At 33.5% G+C, this 19,897-nt stretch overlaps 3 protein-coding genes and 3 non-coding genes across 6 annotated transcripts; 3 read left to right on the top strand and 3 right to left on the bottom strand.

Annotated features, from left to right (window-relative positions):
* Positions 1–381: 381 nt before the first annotated feature.
* On the bottom strand, positions 382–3,143 carry LOC101244779 (calcineurin B-like protein 1). Its single transcript, XM_004242230.3, has 8 exons — positions 3,065–3,143; positions 2,076–2,158; positions 1,881–1,940; positions 1,581–1,689; positions 1,424–1,476; positions 1,177–1,257; positions 833–945; positions 382–759 (listed from the first exon to the last, which is right to left on the bottom strand). The coding sequence occupies exons 1-8, from the start codon at positions 3,141–3,143 to the stop codon at positions 690–692; spliced, it is 648 nt and encodes a 215-aa protein (XP_004242278.1). The 3' UTR covers positions 382–689.
* Positions 3,144–6,950: 3,807 nt separating this feature from the next.
* TRNAN-GUU (transfer RNA asparagine (anticodon GUU)) lies at positions 6,951–7,024 on the top strand. Its single transcript has one exon. It is a non-coding gene; the product is annotated as a tRNA-Asn (tRNA).
* Positions 7,025–7,853: 829 nt separating this feature from the next.
* On the top strand, positions 7,854–7,925 carry TRNAW-CCA (transfer RNA tryptophan (anticodon CCA)). The gene has a single exon. It is a non-coding gene; the product is annotated as a tRNA-Trp (tRNA).
* A 371-nt stretch (positions 7,926–8,296) lies between these two features.
* Positions 8,297–8,368, bottom strand: TRNAW-CCA (transfer RNA tryptophan (anticodon CCA)). The gene has a single exon. It is a non-coding gene; the product is annotated as a tRNA-Trp (tRNA).
* A 1,063-nt stretch (positions 8,369–9,431) lies between these two features.
* LOC101247133 (expansin-like B1) lies at positions 9,432–11,492 on the top strand. Its single transcript, XM_004241933.5, has 4 exons — positions 9,432–9,633; positions 10,283–10,392; positions 10,694–11,008; positions 11,142–11,492. The coding sequence occupies exons 1-4, from the start codon at positions 9,513–9,515 to the stop codon at positions 11,340–11,342; spliced, it is 747 nt and encodes a 248-aa protein (XP_004241981.1). The 5' UTR covers positions 9,432–9,512; the 3' UTR covers positions 11,343–11,492.
* Positions 11,493–11,933: 441 nt separating this feature from the next.
* On the bottom strand, positions 11,934–19,675 carry LOC101247436 (histone-lysine N-methyltransferase, H3 lysine-9 specific SUVH6-like). Its single transcript, XM_004241934.5, has 3 exons — positions 19,433–19,675; positions 19,237–19,306; positions 11,934–15,318 (listed from the first exon to the last, which is right to left on the bottom strand). Exon 3 carries the CDS (start codon positions 15,269–15,271, stop codon positions 12,104–12,106), a length of 3,168 nt encoding a protein of 1,055 aa, XP_004241982.1. The 5' UTR covers positions 15,272–15,318; positions 19,237–19,306; positions 19,433–19,675; the 3' UTR covers positions 11,934–12,103.
* Between the last annotated feature and the right edge of the window lie 222 nt (positions 19,676–19,897).

The following is a 19,897-nucleotide window of genomic DNA, read 5'->3' as shown; positions in this document are numbered from 1 at the left end:
CGATATTAATGATATTGTCAAAGACTTTAGGACATTTATAAAGAAGAAGATTAATTGCCAGTAAAATACATATTTAGTGTCAATTAATTCTTAAGTATCGCCAGTGATCATTTTTAAGATAGTAACTCTCTATAATAAACATTAATTGGTAAATAATTAAAATAACGATAAAAACGTGCAAATAAATCTTAAAACAGCTAGTGACTATCACTTGAATTCTTCAAAACAACTAACAACATACCTCATAACGAAGACACCAGAAATAATATAGATAAACATTCTAAAGCATACCAAAAAAAAAAAAACAGCAACCATAACAAAATAAAACTATAGTTGAAGCAATAAACAACATGTAATTTGAAACGAACTTTTTCTTTTTCATTACATAGTTATGCTTGAGAAGATGCTACGCAAGATTTTTCAGCTCAAAATAGAAAAAAACAGCAAACAAAAACTGTTTGAAATGTAACCTCACCATTAAATATAATGGCAGGATATTGCTAACAAAAGAACCGTATAACATAAGGCTCACTTACTCTCTTGATTCAAATCACTATTGTTCCCATTTTAATCGCCTTTAGTTTTGCTACATTCTGAAAAAAAATAGCTCCAATTCTCCAACCAAACTTAGGTGCGACAATAAATGACCAGAGTAATTAAGGAGAAAGAGAATCGACCTCAACTATACTTCATAGTTGGGTAGCAGCTTCATCAACTTCAGAATGAAATACGAAGCTTGGGAAAGTAGTAGTTATATCCCTGCATCAATAAAACTTATTAGACAGAGACATCTTACGTCTAATATATTTATGTCTGTATCAAAACATGATACCTTAGGTATGGAAGAGTCATTATCTTTAATAATGAAGGATTTCGTCCCACAAACTCATGCCATTCAGATTTGTCAATCTTTCCATCCTGATTTGAGTCTGCCTCCAAAAATGTCTACACATTGACCACAAGACGCGATTCTTAGGAACGCAAAGAGTAAAAAGCTTTGCAGTATTCTATTCTTGGCTGATCAAGAAGCAAACTATACATAACAGTGAGAATAAATTGCAAACAGATCGAATGCATTGGTTCCTTTAACATTTTATCATACCACAGAAGCAGAGATACCGATGTTTATGTATTAAAAGAACTGAAAATTTTAACTGGTCATTATCAGTAAACTACCTTATCAAGTATTATCTCAACGATCTCCTCATCCAACGTTATAGCAGACTCACCTAAAAGTGCAATCAACATTTCCTTAACCTGCCAAAATCATAAATAATAAAGAAGCTGCAAATATATTGGATAGATACCAAGAATCAATAAAAGCATGATATTATATAATCAGTTAATGCTTTGAACTTAAAAGGGTAAGATATATATAAATACATAAACAAACACTCAAACTTGACAAGTAAATAAAGCATACCTCTTGTCGCTCGATGAACCCCGTGCCATCCATATCATAAAGCTTAAATGAAACTGCAACAACAGAAGTATGGATTTTCAATATGCCTCTCTTTTGTGCCAGTTTGGAACAGAAAAAAGAACTAGACAGTTATATTTTTACCACTTGTTTCACTTACAATCGATCTTCACTTCTTGTGGGGCATTTGGGTGGAAAACGTCAAGTGCTCTAACAAAATCACCAAAATCAATTACTCCTTTTTGCTTTACATCAAAGAGATTAAATATCTGCATACAAAAAGGCAAATTAATATATCATATCCCATCAAAAGAATAGTTCAAAAAGGCAAATTAATAATTTTACATAAAAGATTTTATTGAAGCATATACAAGCTGTCAGTTACAAACCAGCACATATACATACTACTATAAAAGGAAAAAAAAAACAACACCATGCTCCATATCAAAGCTATACATACCCGATCCGAGAAAAGGTTTTCTTCCTTTTTGTTCTTGAATAAAGCCAACTGAAACTCTTCCTACAACTCCAACATGATTTTCACAAGCATAAGAAAAACAAAAACAAGTACTTGTCATAAGTAGGAAAACAATGTTATCCTATAATACATTGATACTCAATAGACTTTGTTTGACCATTTATAATAGAAGACTACCTTGCTTATTAGCCCATCATCAACCACAGAACTGCTAATATTCTTGAACAATTCAAATAATGCTTCAACTTCACTTACACTAACTGCAAAAACAGGAAAAAACATATAAGCTAGGATTTTATAGTAACAGCACTTACATGTCTTAACATTAGTATTCGTCTTTATTATTCAACAGTAACAATCTATGCAGTTTGAAAGTGTATATTGTAGGTACGCTTTTCGTACCGATCTATTTTATTTAACTCGTTCTCAAAGCTGACAAAGAATTCATAATCGAAGGTCATTGATTTTGATTTGCATCAAAACTCAATGTTATTTGAGGTATAAAGGGAAATTTTAGTTAGATGTCTAAAATCTATATAAACTTAATATGTAGTTGTTTATTTCCTTAAATGCAAAATATTACTTAACATCTTCTGTTGAAATGATTTCTTCAAATACTGTTTTTTAATTATTAATCTTACATGAGATTTTATCAATATAAAATTGAGATTTTTTCTTACCGAGACAATCATTATATAAATTGTTAACATAAACATATAATTAATAAGGTGATAAACACTACATAAAAATAAGAGTATCTGATATAATACATTGATAAGTTGGTATAATTGTACTTTAATATGATTATGAAATACTTGAAAATTTAAGAAGAAAACAAAAGAAAAATTGTAAGTCACCTTATTCAATACTTTTGACTATTGATTTTTATATTTTTTATAGTGTATAACTCTAACTTATCAAAGATTTTAAAAAAGAAAGTGCAAAAGAATTTTTATTTTTTTTAGAAAAAATAATATAAGTGTTAGCGAAGAGAATGTAAATCGACGTAATAAAAATTATATACATAAAATTAAAAATTATTTAAAAAGTTAACACGTAATTATAATTGGGCCTAAGGCATAAACGTCTAAAATTCATATGCAAACACAGAATTAAAATGTGCACACTATAAATCACAATTTAAGAAAGGTTAATTAATAACTTACAGAGTGTTTGAGAAGCAAGGACGATAGGATTTTCATGCCTAGGGAACTTCTTTGTTGCCTTAGAAAGAAAACAGCCCATCTACTGAAAAATGTAGGAGTTAGAATACAACTAGACTAATGCATAGCAACCAACTTCATCAAAATCATTTTTACTAAGCAATTGATGCAACACTCAAATTCGAGCTGAAGATTTAGAAATCAAAAACTTCCACATAAAGAAAAATTTAGAATTCAACTAACGATAACTCATAACAATTTTTATTATACGTGCACATTCATAACCTAAAAGATGATCGTATCATGCTACAAACTGAAAACACTCCTTGTTTTCTCGTCATCACAGATTTTATAGTTACATCTAAGAATGCAACCATCAAAGGGGTGTAACAATGGAGAAAAAATTGAGAAAATTACCAATCAAACCGTCAAACCGAACAGACAAACAAAAAATTTAGAGTATACAGCAGCTCAAAAGTGAGCTTCAGAAGAGTGTAAGTATTTATACACACACAAAATCATACTTGTACATGAAGTTTCACGTGATAAGAAACGGACAAATGGAGTCAAAGAGAGGTCAAATTTAATAAATTGGGGCAAAATAAAAATAGGGTGAGTGATGTACACGCGTTTCTTAAGAGCGTGGTTAAAGGAAGCTTGACACTAGAAGAAGGAACGAATTATTTTTATGGGTCAACTATATTTCCTTCGTTTGACCATTTTTAATAGAAAAGAATGATATTTTTTTTTTAATACAATTCATTAATTTCAATATTCCTTGGATACTTTGTTTTAATTTGTTTAATCATTTTCTGCTTCAATTTTTATTTTACAATGCATTAATTTCATATTACCTTGGTCACTAAGTTTTAATTTGTTTAACCATTTTTACTTTTTTTAAAAAATTTATTTAAAGAAGAATGCTTTTTTGTTTTTATTTTGATTCATTAATTTCAATTTTATTTATGAGATATTTAAGATTATAAAATTAAATAGATTTTAATATTTTTAATTTAAAATTATAAAATTTAAATGTATTTTTAATTTTCTACGAAGAATCAGAAGTAAATACACTTGACTAGCTACGCCGGGGGGGGGGGGGGGGAGGGGGAGGATTGCATTTAATATAACTTAAAAACATGAAGATTATGTTGATTTATTAGAATAGTTAATTAGGGGTGATATGTTCGTAAATAATACTCCCACTTTATATGTTTTTTTTTTTTTAAACTAGTCTAAATTTCTATGTTAAATAACAATTTATTTTTAATATTTTTATTTATGCAAACTGAAATAAATTATAATTACACAAATACCCAAAGCAAAATTTCAAAACTCCATAACAAATCAAATTAATTTATATAAAATAAAATGGAGGAGTACATGCTATTGTGAATTCATGAATCTTATATAAATTTCTTTAGTAGGAAATTTTATTTCTTGGAATTAATCAAGGTTCAACACATAACGTAAAGATTATTTTGTGATTATAAATTTCATAAGTGATCACATATATAATTATAACTTATTTTCATCAAAGTCGTGATTATCTTATATTATTTTTCAAAATTAGTGTCTAGTAGTATTTGAACTATTGTGAAAAGAAAGTGGAACCACAGAATAAACAAATCTTTTGAATACAATTTTCATTTAGAACCAATATTAACATCAATTAGTGTCTCCAATAATTACCCGTTTTATATGTCCCACGTAGTAATAATTTAGATTAGATATATTACTTTTAACTTATAAATTTCTTTAAACGTTCGTGTTACACATAAGCTCTATAATTTCTTTTTTGCTATTTGAAAAGTGTTGATCATGTCATTAAACATATATTCGTTCTCTCTAAGACAAATTAAGAATTTCTTAGACATATTAATGGTATTGTGTTAATGCTTCTAAATGCGTTAATGTTGAAACATCTGCCATGAAGATTACTCAACTTAATTATAACGTGATCCTATAATTCCTTTAAATGGCCGTATTACATAAGCTCTACACAGTTGCATGTGAAAATTATTATACTTCGTAATGAGTACTCTATACATATATGAGCCACTTTTATAACGAGGGGTATATCAGCTCTAAATGACAAAGTTGAGGGGTATATTAGACCCTTTTCCATATATATATATATATATATATATTGCAATATTAATCTTTATTCTTTGTAACGTTGTCGCAGCCGATGATGGAACCAAAATGTTCATCTGATAACCCTATGTACGTTTTCACATGTGAATTAATTTTTCATTGTTGCAGTATCTTTTAACTCTAAGTCGTTTGGTTTGAATTTAAGTTATAATGAGATAAGTTATGATGAGATAAATTATATTAAGATTATTTTTTTATTAGGTATCTGGTTTGTTGTATTTAAAACAATAAATTTTGACAATATTTTATTTGTTTACAAAAATACCCTTCATGAATATAAAAAGTGATGTATAAAAAAGAATTTAAAGGGATATTTTTATCATTTACTTATTTTATCCCAAAATAAATTATGCCAGAATTACTATACCACCCAAAGGAGGGATAACTTGTCCCCGTGCGAATTATTAATTCCGGGATAAATTATCCCGAACATGCCAACCAAAAAACAATACACTATAATTTAATCCCAAGATTATTTGATGTTATCCTTCACACAAATAACCCCTTAATATTGGAGGAAAACATTGGAAAAAACTATAACGTATAATCGTTTATTAAAATAACAGTAAATAAATATATAATTTTTATATTTTATAATATGATTTATATAAAAAATATATATATTTTGATACAAATCAAGAGTGGAAAAAAAAGAGTGTATTCTTTCATTTTTAACAAGCAATATAGTTACTTTGGCCGCCCTTCTAAATATGTCATTTTTTAAAAGTGATATATTAAGTCAAGTTTTTTGGGGGAGAAAGAAAATATTGGGGGAGTAGTAGAAAAAAATTTTCACAAGCTAAAAAAGTATTATTCTCTCAAAAAATTCTTAATTTAAAAGAAGAAAATACATTGATAGAAATACTTTTAAGAATCTTGGTTAAAATTGGAAAAATTAATGGTAGCTCAAAAGTGTTATTAAACTTTTTTAGGTGAAACAAAATTATTTTTGAAAAAAACACTTTAAAATAAACTTATTTTAGAAAATTGGCGAACTAACTATAATTGGTCATTGCATAGATTTTCATGAATGCTTTTAAACAGAATCTTTTGACACAGAGAATTCAATTGATGTTCATGTGACATTTCACCCCTTCTCCGCTATTTCATCCCTCCGTTCAACATTGTTTGTCATCTTAAGGTGATGCACACCCTCATCACCCGAATCGCCCCATCTATCCTCCTGAGGAGGAGTTCGATTTCAAACCCCGGTTCGAACAGGAGGAGTCCATACTTTCGTAAAAGCATCATTGGGCAGTAGTTCCTCTCCTTCCTCTTGAACCTCGAACAAAAAATCGATCTCGCCATCAGCTCGGCTAAGAGTTTCGAATCGAAAAAGTAAACTGAACTTTACTTAAGACGAAGGAAGCGAGTGCCGAAAAAAAAACGGGAACATACAAGGTGTAATTTGACTAAATAACCCTACTATATCAAGAATATTAAAAGTCTACCTAACTTTTCAATTGTTAAGGGCAAATTTGGAAAAGGGTGACTAATTATTTCTTGATTATCTTAATTAACAATGAATTTTAGACGTTTATATTTAGTATATCTGCCAAACAATTGTGGGCGGAGGGAGTAATATTTTTAGAACTTTTTTCTTGATCCCAAAAATTGTTTGGATTTGAGGTGTATATGATTGATCTTTAAGGAGCAATTAATAAGTTGGCAAGGACAAAACTCCATTACATTTTTAAAAAAAATTAATGATGTGGTTTCATTTGTTATCAAAGCTGGAATAGCTCAGTTGGTTAGAGCGTGTGGCTGTTAACCACAAGGTCGGAGGTTCAAGCCCTCCTTCTAGCGTTAGCGTCTACTATTTTGATACATTTTTATTTTTTGTGGAAGATAGGCTACGGGTTATTTTATGAGTCATTCTTTGTTGTCGTATTGTTTATGCAATTTTGCTTTCATAACATTTCTTTTGTATCGAGGGTTTGTTGTTGTAGTATAACATTTAAATGATTATTTTTGTGGTTAAGTTAGATTCATCATTTAAATGATGTGTATTTATTTATTGTTTCATATTAATGAGAATGCATCGAGGGAGATTATAATCATTGAGGCACTGAACATTATCTGAAAAAAGAGGTAAATCCTCCTCTGTTCTTGACTTAACAACTAAAACATCACTTTAATCCATGTTACTTGAGGTCAGATATATGCATCCTCGCAATCCATTTCCTCTCATATGCATGTGAATCATCCCTCACAAATTTGGTTTCTCTAACACTAGAATTTATATACATTTATAATACTAATTGATCATAGAAACTTAAGAACTCTGGACCAAACTTGAGCCAACATGACTTGATAAATACTTTAAATTGACTATACTAGTAGGTAGTGCTACTACTACATACGTAATCTAAAGTCCTTTTTTTGTTTCAAAGATATTCTTTCTTTCCCTTTGCGTCTCGTCCTTGTCCAATATTTGAGAATGTTAACATTATATGGTATGTCACAATAACTAGTATGTAAGTATTGAAGTGTTTTATTTATTCTTGATGTGTCATAGTTGAAATGGTATAGAAGCAACTTTCTTCCACCAATTGTTTGATTGAGGCAAGATGGTATATCCTAAATGGACAGCTACTCTCGTTCATTTTATATAAAGAGTGTTTTTACAACAACCGGATCCGTGGCGCAATGGTAGCGCGTCTGACTCCAGATCAGAAGGTTGCGTGTTCGATTCACGTCGGGTTCAAAACCCCCGAATAATAATCCGGTCACTTTTTGTGCAGTTTTTATGTGCCTCCAATGGATCTCCTTTTTTCCTCTTTGTGAAATCTTTTTTTAAACTATTTTGAAAAAAAATTGAGAAAATTTCACAAATAACCACTAAATTAAATTCAATGAAACTTCATAATTGTAGTTTGTCAATTACGAGTTCTTTCTATATATATCTTCTTTTTTTTATAAAAGAAAATTTTACAAATAGTCACTAAATTAAACTTAATTTAACTCCATCATTATAGTTTGTCAATTAAGAGAGGTAAACTAATTGATTGTTTTATAATCTCTCAATTAGGACTGGATGAAAGACAAAAAAAGGACCGGATATATTATTCGGGGAATTGAACCCGACGTGAATCGAACACGCAACCTTCTGATCTGGAGTCAGACGCGCTACCATTGCGCCACGGATCCGGTTGTGTTGTTTGGCATACAAAACATTATATAATCAATTTTGAATGAGCAACCACATGACTGTTTCTCAATTCTCATGTAAGGTGATACCACGATTCTCTCCTCTTTTTGTAAATCATTTAGCATGTCAAATAAAATACATCAACTAATAACTGAAATATTGAATAATACTCCCAATTAATGGAATTAGTAACAAGCAATGAGATGAAACATTCTTTTATTTTATATTTTGTGTGAATGTAAAAAGATAATCGTATATTCCATTGGTCAAGCTTCTTGTTTTTTGTTTTTTTTTGTATTAAGACAGAACATAATTAAAGTAGATCAAATCAACCAAAATATACTTTTGTTATTGATCAAAGCCAAAAGCTCGATGAATATCCAGAAGAAAATATTCTCATAAACTGGATAGACGTGTATATTCTAAATTTCATTAATTTTACACAAATTTTTTAATTATTATCGTAGAAATATATCAACTTTAACTTATGATCGCGTACGTGAATAGTATATATATTAAGAGTGTTCCCATGCAACTCAGACAATCGATAATTCGTCCGTTGTTTAGAGGTGCATGTGGAAGTAAGTTCATTTCTTTTTATGGTTCTCTAGATTACAACATGTGTAATTATAAGAGGTGACCAAATATATATATATATATACTCATAATTGAAGTCGAGGTTTATATTCATGAGTACAATTGTGTTATTTTTAATTAGATTTTTTTTAATTAAATTTTTTCGTAATTCTAAAACTATTAATAATGTCATCGTATGTAAGATGATTTGGACCTCCTTATATTTGGTCGTTAGGAATGTCGGATAATGACTTTTCTTTACATTTGTTGATGAAAAATCTTGAAGGAATAAACATTATATATTTTGGTTCTTTCCTGGTTTGATTATTAGGATGTTCAATGAATGGTTAGTGTAATTGTGTGTCATCAAGTTAATATTGGTACTAATTTTTCTTTCATTTACATCTGGTTTCCACTTTCCATAGTGGAAGTAGAAATGTGGCAGAAAACGTTAATATTACTATTTTAGCTCACACATATAAATTCATAGAAAATTTTCGTACAATAATATCACATTCACTACTTTTTTTCATAAAAATATATATAATTCTATAAGACAAAAAAGAAATGGATTCTCTCAAAAACACTTTTATCTTCATTGTTCTGCTCTTGCCTACACTATGCTATAGCAATAATTACGTTTCAACAGTTTCCTATTACACCACCCCAGATGGCATGGGGACACCAAGTATGCTCTTTTTCTCACCTTCCAAAATTTCAAAATTTATTTACATTTATGTGTTTTTTTCTAAAAAAAATTCTCATCCGGTGTTTGGTACCTTCATTAGAGTTCCAACTAAATTTGGATGGCATATTGCAAAGCCTATTGACACTTTCTATAAGATTTTCTTTATACCCAAGACTCAAATTCAAAATCTTTGATTAAAGAGTAATTTAAATTTATGTGTCATGGTCTCCTAATTATGTTACATGAATAGTTCCCTGCTTTTAACTAAAAAGAATTAGATTATGTTGATATCAAATTACATACATTAAGTTTTCATGTAACTTCTCACTTCTCCAAGCCAAAACCTTATTACTAAATATCGTCAAATTGATTAATATCTAAGATTAATTTCGAAACGACTCGTGTAACGTAAAATGAAATAAAATCCTGCTAAATTCATGAATACTATTTTCTCTGTATACAACGGGTGCGCCAGGCCTGGGCTGAACTAGTGCAATGCCTAAGCAACGGGCGAAGGCTGGATATGTAATGGAGATTCTCCTTAAAAAAATGAGTTAATATCGCGTGTTCTGATGGTTGATATATCAAATATTAAACTGACACATGTTATATCTAATTTTAACATTTAATTGCTCATAATTTAAATCAGGTGGAGCATGTGGTTACGGAGACTATGGTAAAGATGTGAATAGTGGTGATGTTTGCACAACCTCAAAGCGCCTTTACAAAAATGGAGCTGCCTGTGGAGCTTGCTACCAGGTATTCTAGATCCTTGTTTCCTTCATAATTTGCACCCCAAGTAAAAGTCATATGTCAAAGTAATTAATTTGTTTACACTAAATATATAGTCGCAGGGTGTGCGAACAAAGTCTCATATTGATAACTGAAAAAATTGAAAAACTACGTATAACTGTAGAATCTTTTAATGGTGTGAGACCTTTTGAGGAAAACCGTGTAGACTTGACCCAAAATAGATAATATCATGCAATCTTTTAAAAACTCATCACACCATTTGATGAATATTAGTTAAAATGTTAATTAACAAAAGTAAAATTTGCAGGTAAGGTGCAAGGACAAGGAAATGTGCAGTGATGAGGGCACAAAAGTAGTTGTGACTGATAATGGAGAAGGGCATGGCACAGACTTTATTCTAAGTTCCCGTGCCTATGCTAAAATGGCAAAGCAACCTAATATGGCTCAGCACTTGTTTGCCAAAGGAGTGGTTGAAGTAGAATATCGTAGAGTTTCTTGCAAATATGGAGGAGGAAATCTCATGGTTAAAGTCAATGAACATAGCAAACACCCTAACTACCTTGCTATTGTTGTTATGAACCAAGGTGGTGCTACTGACATTCATTCTGTCGAAGTCTTTGAGGTTCGTCTAAGAATATACTTGAAGAAGTTAAATGAATTCAACATCTACTATTCAGATCATAATTCATAAACTATTTTTTTGATGTTGGAAGACTATCTTGGCAAATATGATTTACCACTATATATTGATGCAGGAGGAAACAAAAGAATGGATATCAATGAGGAGAGCTTATGGAGCTGTATTCGACCTATCGAACCCACCAAGTGGTGAACTTAAAGTGAGGTTCCTCACAAGTGCTGGTGCTGAAACCAAATGGGTGGAGTCTGATAAGGCTGTCATCCCTGCTGAATGGAAAGCTGGGATCACTATTGAGACAGACATTCAGCTCTCTTAAACATACATATCTATATCTAGTTGGTGATGCATCAGCTGTCAGTTCACAGAATAAATTTTAGACTAGTTGCGTATTAGAGATCACCTCCTGTACTTGGTTCTCCAATATATAGATCTATAATAAACTACTTCGCTGCTGTTTGTTGAGTTATCATGGCTCTCTCTCTCTCTCTCTCTAGTAATTGTAAACAACAGAAGCAACATACCCAGCGTAATCACAAGTGATCGAGATCAGGAGAGTACGCAGAGCTTACCCCTGCTCCGTTACGAGATAGAGAGGTTGTCTCTATTTGAATAAAGCATTTTGAAAAGGAGTAGACTAAAATGAAAGCAGTAAAGAGCACAGATTGATTCAATAAGTATGGTACTTGCCATTGATATTTGCTTGAGTATACCGTCTTTCAATAATACAAACACAAATTGTATGTCCAACACAGGCAACAAGTAGTCTAATATAAATGCAAAATCATAGTCTTGATTAACGAAGCTTATGAGCCTCCCTGAGCAAATTTCTCTTTCCCAGCAAAATCTGTATGCACCTTACCCACAATGTAGCCGACTTTCTTTGCAATAGGGAAAGAAGAGATAGATACAAACACTAAATGCATCCAGATTCATGTATGAGAAGGGAAAACATACAGTACATATTAATCCGATCAAATGCAAACATCAAAGTAAGGAGGACGAATAAATTGCAGTGAAAATTCTTACATCAGATGAGCAATTTTCCACCTCAACTTAGAAAGAAAGCTTTACAAACCCCTAGTACATCCTACCACTACACTCTGAAGATCCACAAAAGCATTTCTTCACCTTGATATTGCCCTTGGAGTCATGTACCTGATCCACGGAATAATTGTAATGATAACTGAGCTCCGCCAAAGGAGGAATGTTATCTGCTGCAAAAAGCATGATATGAGGCATTTTCTTATCTTCATGATCATAAAGAACGCTTTGTGCATACAAATTGGGTGAGCAACTGTGATTGATAAATCGCCCGATATTTCCATACTGAGCTGCATCAATTGTATAACCCTCTTCTACTACCTCACTTACTTCTGCCTGCCTGGAAGAGTTCACAGAACAATCACTATAGTTCTGCCCAATATCAAAAAGGTACTCATCACTGCCAATTCTTTGTTCAGCTTCCTTGTCTTCAAGAAGTTCTCCTACATACTCACATATAAAGGTTCCTGAAGGAATAGATGTAAGAGCTCTCACACCCCAGCCCCTTGAATTTGTCTTAAAGATCTCGAGTGGAACTTTAATACCATGTTGGCTGACTCTATTGTAACAAGAAGGGGGACATTTACAATGAGGACCACATTCATATACAAGAGGCTTCACTTCAACAATAGCCCCATTACGGTTGTATGGGATCTCACCACCATTTTTAACTGCACATGAGCACTTCTTGGAATCAGAACATCTCCCAATACAATCACAACCTTTAAAAGGAGAAGGCTGGAACCAGTCAGGATATATAATCTTCTGGATGTAATTGAATGGTGGAGGTTTCTCACCATCAATTGTATTCACAGCACTTATCGCGAATGTCTCCTTTCCATCTGTAATGTCGTGGACACAAACACCATGCCGTACTTTGGACTTTCTCGATGACTTTACTTCTTTCCAAGCAAGCTCTGGTTGCCCAGGAACTCTCACCAATTTAAACATAAAAACCATCTTACCCTTTGTCCCTTGTTCTGTCCAATAATTCTCAACAGTGTACAACCCATCATAAACATATGTTGTCACTAACTTACCTTTACCATCCACAGAGTCGGAGTTCTTAGTCTCCTTAGAGCCACGAATCACCCGAACAGGATTCTTTACTGATATACTATTCTTCAAAGCTAAATTACCTCTTTCCAGTTTCTGATCCTCAGGGGTTTTGGACTTACCCACCACATTTCCACCTTGCCCAGAATAAATCAACACATCAGCATCTTCCAGACCGTCATCATAGACCCCTGAAGAAACAATACTAATCGCGATTAGCATACCTCCTTGCTTCATGTAATCTATACCAGCCTGATACAGGCGATGAACCCCCACAATAGCAAGTTCCACCCTGTATTGGAACTCATCCCCTACTTCAACTCCGGGAACTTCACCCAGTATGTGCTGACCCGTGTTAACTTCTTTTCCTTTTTCTTTGATGATTTTTGCTGCATGAAGATCAATTCTGTTTGGTCCCTGCTTCGATTTTGCTTCTTCAGGTTTTGACTTTGATTCTTCACCTTGCAAAAGCTTTCTACATATACCCTGAAACAGACGAAGAGTCTCTCTAACTTTAGTACGGGCATCACCATGACTGGAACTGTTTGGACCAAAAGGTGGTAGGGTCACATCAAAATCACATTGTCCTCGTCGAACGGGAGAATCTTCATGTACAGCTTCTCTATTCAAACTGCAAGCTCCGTCATTGCTCGTAGCCCACAAACCAGGCCCTTTGTCATTGAACACAACTAATGCACTTGAAAGTCCATCAGTAGCTTCACCAAGAGTAACTGATTTTTTCTTACCTCTAGGATTACTTTTTCTGGTAACAGCTTTGGCCTTCTTGCGCCCAGAAAAATCATCCTTCTCAACTTGGTTTCCACAATCTAAACTAGTTGGCTCTCCCTGCCTCCATGGACAGCATGGCTTGGCCATCAGACCTTGCACAATTGGCTTAACTATTTCATGCCCAGAACCAAAAGCGTTGACTGCAGTCTTTGTCAAATGACTTTCGACCTGTGAGACAACAATTTCATTTCCACTCACAGGGTCGTCTAGACTCTTTTGCTTCCCTTGTTTCCGTGCACCAGATGGCTTAGCACCTTTTGTAATCTGCTTTTCATTTCCAGAACCAAGAGCACTACTTGCAGAAGTTAACTTTTCCCTTTCGTTCTCTGAATAAACCAGGGTCTCCTTCCCCACAGGTCCTGCATCACTCCCTTTTTTCGTCATTATCTCAGGCATAACCACAGTTCTTTCCACCTGACTTCTTCCATCATAATCACATTGGACGCCTTCCTGTTCTTCAGTCCGGACCATTGTGATTTGTTCCAACTGCCTATCTTTTGGACTAGAAACGTCTCTATCTTTCAGAGAATCAGCATCCTCGCTTCCAATCAACTTCTCTGGCAATGCCCCAGTTTCTGTAACCTCTCTCAATGTCTCAATTACTTCATTCCTTGTGACTGCCTTACCGAATCCAGCCACATCCTTGCTTTCTTCAGTAACACCGAAACAATTCTGCTCAGTTGACTTAGGAACCTTTGTTCCACAAAATGGAGGGAAGTCTCGAACAGCAGATACTCTTCTTTTGCGGTACTTATTCTTTGGCGAGGTGGATGTATGTTCCATAACACTGATTAGCTTCTGTGTCATGTGCCCACCATTAATACTTTCAACCAAAGGTAAACCCTGCTCATCAACTTCCTTCACTGATGTGTCATTCTGAATGTCTTCTGTTTCCTTGGAAAGCTCCATTTCACTAGTTTTGAGATCTTTGGGTAACTCAAATCCAGTCGATTTTTCATCACTTATTTTTTCTCCTACCCCATTTGCAATTGCACTCATGTTTGTCGCCATCACTTCCCCTGCTAGCCTATCCACATTTTCTTGATTTTCCAAGTTAATTAGATCGTTCACAACCTCAACAGACTGTGATTTAACCTCAATGTTAGTCTCTTTAACACCATCGACCAATATAATGTTAGTCATGTCTTCAATATTGGTGGACACTTCAGCATTTTGCACATGATTCAAATCAACTTTCAGAGAAGTTCTACCACACCCTGGAGGAAAATCTCGCACTGCTGAGACTTTTCGAATTTTATATTTTGGTATAATACCCAAATATGAGGAGTGGCAACCATTTTCCAACAGCCGCTTCTTCACGCTTTTATTGGATAACCCATCTTTTGACACTGATGCCATCTTTGACCAACTAAGGAGAAATCCTCTTGGCCGTTAGAATCCTGAAACTGAAAAGACGACATTTGCTTTAGTAGAGATAAATCACGAAGGAGATGAAACGCTTTCAGACATATCTATTTCTCCTTTGGCCTAAAAGATCAGTATTTAGTATGATAGAAATCATTCTGCAAAAGAACTCATTTTCTAGAGTTTGCAACAGCAACAATTAGGTGTCAATCCGAAGCAACTAGCCTATATGAATCATCACCATCCATATTGTTGAATTTATGTCCAACTCAGTCCAATATTAGGAAAATTTAATCATTAGCACTAGAGATTGTCTACAATTTCTACTAGAGTATAAATCTCTAACAAGACTTGAAAAATATTGGAACTAAAGTAAACATACTAACATGACCAAAATCTAATCTCATCTAACTGATATCACCGATACAAATTTTATTCTTCCCCTAAAGTAAACATAGTACATGACCAAAACTTAATCTCAACTAATTTGGGGGAAAGGGCTGACATGGTTAAAAGTCTCAGCTAATTGATATCACATATACAGATCTTTTTCTTCTATCGTGCCATTTGTTAACTAGATCCGCAAGGATTTCAAGAGATTGTAGGTCTTGCGAGACAACTTCTACGTGATTTTAGATCTACCTTCTCTTCCTTTAATCCGTTACCCATCATGGCAATTTACCTTAGAGGTTGATGTAGGCCATGACCAAACCATTAAGTTACCGTCTCTCATTATATACTATGTTTGTGCTACTTGCATGTTCTGTTGAATGTGGTCCATCTTGTCTAGTGACTGCACATCCATCTTTGCATTTGCATTTTTGCAACATTCATCTCTTCGATGTGGTGGACTTTAAAGGCTCACCCTTCATTCATTTTCTGGTGTTTGGTCATTGGAAAACCTTTTCCAATGAAACATTTCCTATCAAAGGGGACAGACCTCCTTCACATATCATTTTCCTTTACATCTATCCAAACTCTTACTTCATATCACTTGCTCCACACAATTCTAACTAAAATATTGGGAAAGTTTATGCGTGTGTTTACAAGTGCTCATTACGTAAATAAGTTAACCACTCAAAATATGTCAGCTCCTTCAGCTATTACACATTAGCCTCAATGGTCGTAAAACCTAATGCCTGTTTCAATTGATGTTGAAGTGTATAATTAAAGGAAGTGACATATTTTATGTGACTACTTAATGGACGTTTATGAACACAGGCACAATAAATAAATAAAAAGTTTGAGCCAGAAGTGTAGTAGGACCAGATTGTCATATGTTCCAAGTATCTAACTAAAATTTGTTGGCAAGTTTAAGGGGTTATCAATGTATTCATTTGGGGAAAAAATGTTAACAAGATTGAGCAATTAGAACCTGGGAGTCAAGACTCTACAACAAGACTAAAAAAGAACCAAGAACAAGTAGCGATAAATTCATATCCACAAACAGGTATTGGTGGAGGACTTAGGCAGGGTGATCATCTATCGCCTTATCTATTTGTGCTATGCATGGAAAGATTGTTGAATACGATAATTGAAAGAAATATAGATAAGGTTTGGATTGTATTAATATTTCTAGGGGTGTACCTGACATTACCCACTTATTCTTCATCGATGACCTTATGTTTCTAGGGGTGTACATAACATTACCCGTTTGTGTTATGTCTGCTCATTCCATTAATTTCTCTAAATCTAATAAATTATGGATGTATCTTATATGAAAAAAAATGTTTCCCATGAATATGTTTTCTTGGAAAATGTCTTTAGGGAAATAAGAGGCATTCTTGTGTGGTGGCGATGAAGGCTGTGGGTGAAGATGAGGTGTATTGGAGGGTTGGGAGGACACAATCGATGCGGAATGCCACTTGTGAAACTTGTTTTTCTCTACTTTCTTTGAGAAAGATCTATTATTTTCATTTGAGAAAGTTGTTTTCTATACTTTCACTAGCATTTTGCTCATTTTAAAGGAACTTGTTTTCCTAGAGAAAATGATTTTAAAATTTTTGACCAACAGAACATGAAAGGATTGAAAATCCATACCGAACACACCCTATATGTCTCTCCAAACATCTCAAAAAGCAATGCTCTTACTATAAGTAATAGAATATATATATTCACAAACGATTTAGGCTGTTTATCTGTTGTTAGAAGAACCACTATAATCAACTCTATGATATATGCTAAATGCCATATTAACACATGTGACGTTTACAAATGCTCTTCCAGTTAAGGTATGTGCGAGAATAGATAGAATTAAGAGGAATTTCCTATGAGGTGAAACAATGCAGAAAAAGAAAGTACACCCAGGCAATTGGAATTCTACCTGTAAGGACAAAGAGAAAGGTGGTTTTGGTATTAGGTGTAGAGAAACCAATTTTGCGGTGCTTGTGAAATTTCGTTTTGAAGTGGCAATGAACCCAAATGATCTTCTAACTAATGTGATCAGGAGTAAGTACGTTCAAGATCAATCTATACCCAACTGGTTACCTTAGCAAATTGTATCCTATTTCTGGAACTATCAAAGTCAAGGATGTGTTGCTTGAGGGCATCAAAAGGAATGTGCGGTCGTGGTAATTTGGTCAATTTTTGTCTTGATTGGTGATGTGGTCATGGATATTTGTAACATGTATAAATACGTCCAGTTATTAGGACATATGTACCTATATGGCAGGTGAAAGCATACAAGTCTCATTTGTTTGCACTTAATGGAGGTTTGAATCTGAATGGCTCAAACCATAGGCCATTAAGTGCATCTGAATGGCTGAAGCCATAGGCCATTAAATACATTTGTTTATATTAAGATATAAGCACTTATTTGGTTTGAATAGGTCTTAATCATTAAGATCTTGAACAAAGTAATAATATCATAAAGAGATATTTTTGTTTGAATAATTTTCACCATCACTCTATCTACAATCACCGGTCACAACACTAACATCTTTCTCGTTACAACCACCACCACAATTATAGTAATGAACCACCGGCCGTCACAACCACGACTAGCAACCATCACTGGCCATCACAACCACGACTAGCAACCACCACCGGCCATCACAACCACGAGTTGCAACCACCACCGGCCATCACAACCACGACCACCAACCACCACCATTGCCAACCACTACTATAAGTCATTACCACACCTACAATCTCCATCATTATAATTACACTCATTGCCACCACCATCGCAGCCACCTCCAACACCATTACCACCATGGTGGTTAATCCTTATTACCAACCGCCTCCAACATCTTTAACTTACACCAACATATCATCAACCATCAAACATTCTTCCGCCACCACCATCAACACTACTAACTACTAACATCAATCAACTTCACCATCACAACCACCGCCACTATTATCAACAACCACCATCACGTCGCTCACTACAACACTAATTACCTCTACCATCATGTCAGTCACTACAACACTACTAACCTCCACCATCACAATTATTACCAGCATCATACTAGCCACTAGCGCCAATACCACCACCACCACTACAAACCATCTCCACCGTCTTTAGAGAATGTAAATATTGTTTCATTTTTAATCAAATAATGATTTCATTTTATTAATTTTTAATTTTACCTTTTACTTTTTATTAAATTGTAAATTTATTATGTTGATGAACAAATAATTATGCATATCCTAATGTTGAAAAACAAACAATTTTAATCACCAGTGTAGTGGTTAGATCTAAAAACAAAATCTTAATCATTTGGATATGCATAGATATGCATTCATATACAGACATCTTAATCTTAATCAAAACAAATGTGGCCTACATTTCTAGAGAGCACCAAAAAAATGTACAAGGGTAAAAAGGGAAATGAAAACAAAATCGATCATATCAAAAGAAAAAATGGAACTACACTTAGTAGAGGATAAAAATTGCAGATAAAGGTTTGCATGCTAGAGATTAATAAAACAGGAAGTTCTGAAACAAATCATACCAATTTTAAGAATGAACTTCAAACCTGCCCTTCAGATAACTTTAGATATAAAGTTAAAGTCCTAGTTTTTCTGTCAAAAATAATAATAATCAGAAACTGATTATGATCTCCAATTGAAGAAAATTAAAAATTTCACATAAACATGCTAGATTCGATCATTGAATGAAAAAAAAAACAGAGGAAGAAGGAAGCTTACAGCAATGGATTTGTAGAGCCAGAAATGAAATTCAAATTTGAAGGGCTTCTGATTATCAATGAATTTGAAAGTGGGTTTGCATGGCGGAAGCAAGAAATTAGGGATAAATGGATGGAAATGGTCTGCTTACCTGGTCTCTGTAACGGTTTGGTTTTCTTAGTTTGTCTGGGCGAAAGACGGAGATATTGAGAATAAATAGGGGCACTTTATATTTGCAATTCAGCCCTCTAATTTCTGTTGCAATGTTCTTTCTTTTTGCAACAAGGGCCAAATAAATTGCACTAAACACTCCTCCATTCATTCTAAAGTTGTCAATATGGGTCTGTCCAATTTGACCAAGAGCCTTGAATTTTGACAAATTTAGTTTGGTTGGTTTGCTATCTGAACGAACTTTTAATGGAAAAATTATGATATTAGCTTTTGAAATTTAGTGAGTTGGGATTTGAAAAAAATTCATAAGACACA

Source organism: Solanum lycopersicum, chromosome 6, assembly GCF_036512215.1.
Source record: "Solanum lycopersicum chromosome 6, SLM_r2.1".
In the NCBI taxonomy this organism is placed as follows: domain Eukaryota; kingdom Viridiplantae; phylum Streptophyta; class Magnoliopsida; order Solanales; family Solanaceae; genus Solanum; species Solanum lycopersicum.
Note: the sequence above shows the minus strand (reverse complement) of the source record. Positions and strands in the feature narration are given on the sequence as shown.

Excerpts from the sequence above, each read along its gene's own strand:
- LOC101244779 (XM_004242230.3), bottom strand. The coding sequence starts at position 3,143 with ATGGGCTGTTTTCTTTCTAAGGCAACAAAGAAGTTCCCTAGGCATGAA. Across the intron at positions 1,258-1,423 it reads GGTTCATCGAGCGACAAGAG|GTTAAGGAAATGTTGATTGC; the intron begins GTATGCTTTATT and ends TGATTTTGGCAG. Across the intron at positions 946-1,176 it reads TTGAGATAATACTTGATAAG|ACATTTTTGGAGGCAGACTC; the intron begins GTAGTTTACTGA and ends GTCAATGTGTAG.
- LOC101247436 (XM_004241934.5), bottom strand. The coding sequence starts at position 15,271 with ATGGCATCAGTGTCAAAAGATGGGTTATCCAATAAAAGCGTGAAGAAG.
- LOC101247133 (XM_004241933.5), top strand. The coding sequence starts at position 9,513 with ATGGATTCTCTCAAAAACACTTTTATCTTCATTGTTCTGCTCTTGCCT. Across the intron at positions 10,393-10,693 it reads CCTGTGGAGCTTGCTACCAG|GTAAGGTGCAAGGACAAGGA; the intron begins GTATTCTAGATC and ends TAAAATTTGCAG. Across the intron at positions 11,009-11,141 it reads ATTCTGTCGAAGTCTTTGAG|GAGGAAACAAAAGAATGGAT; the intron begins GTTCGTCTAAGA and ends ATATTGATGCAG.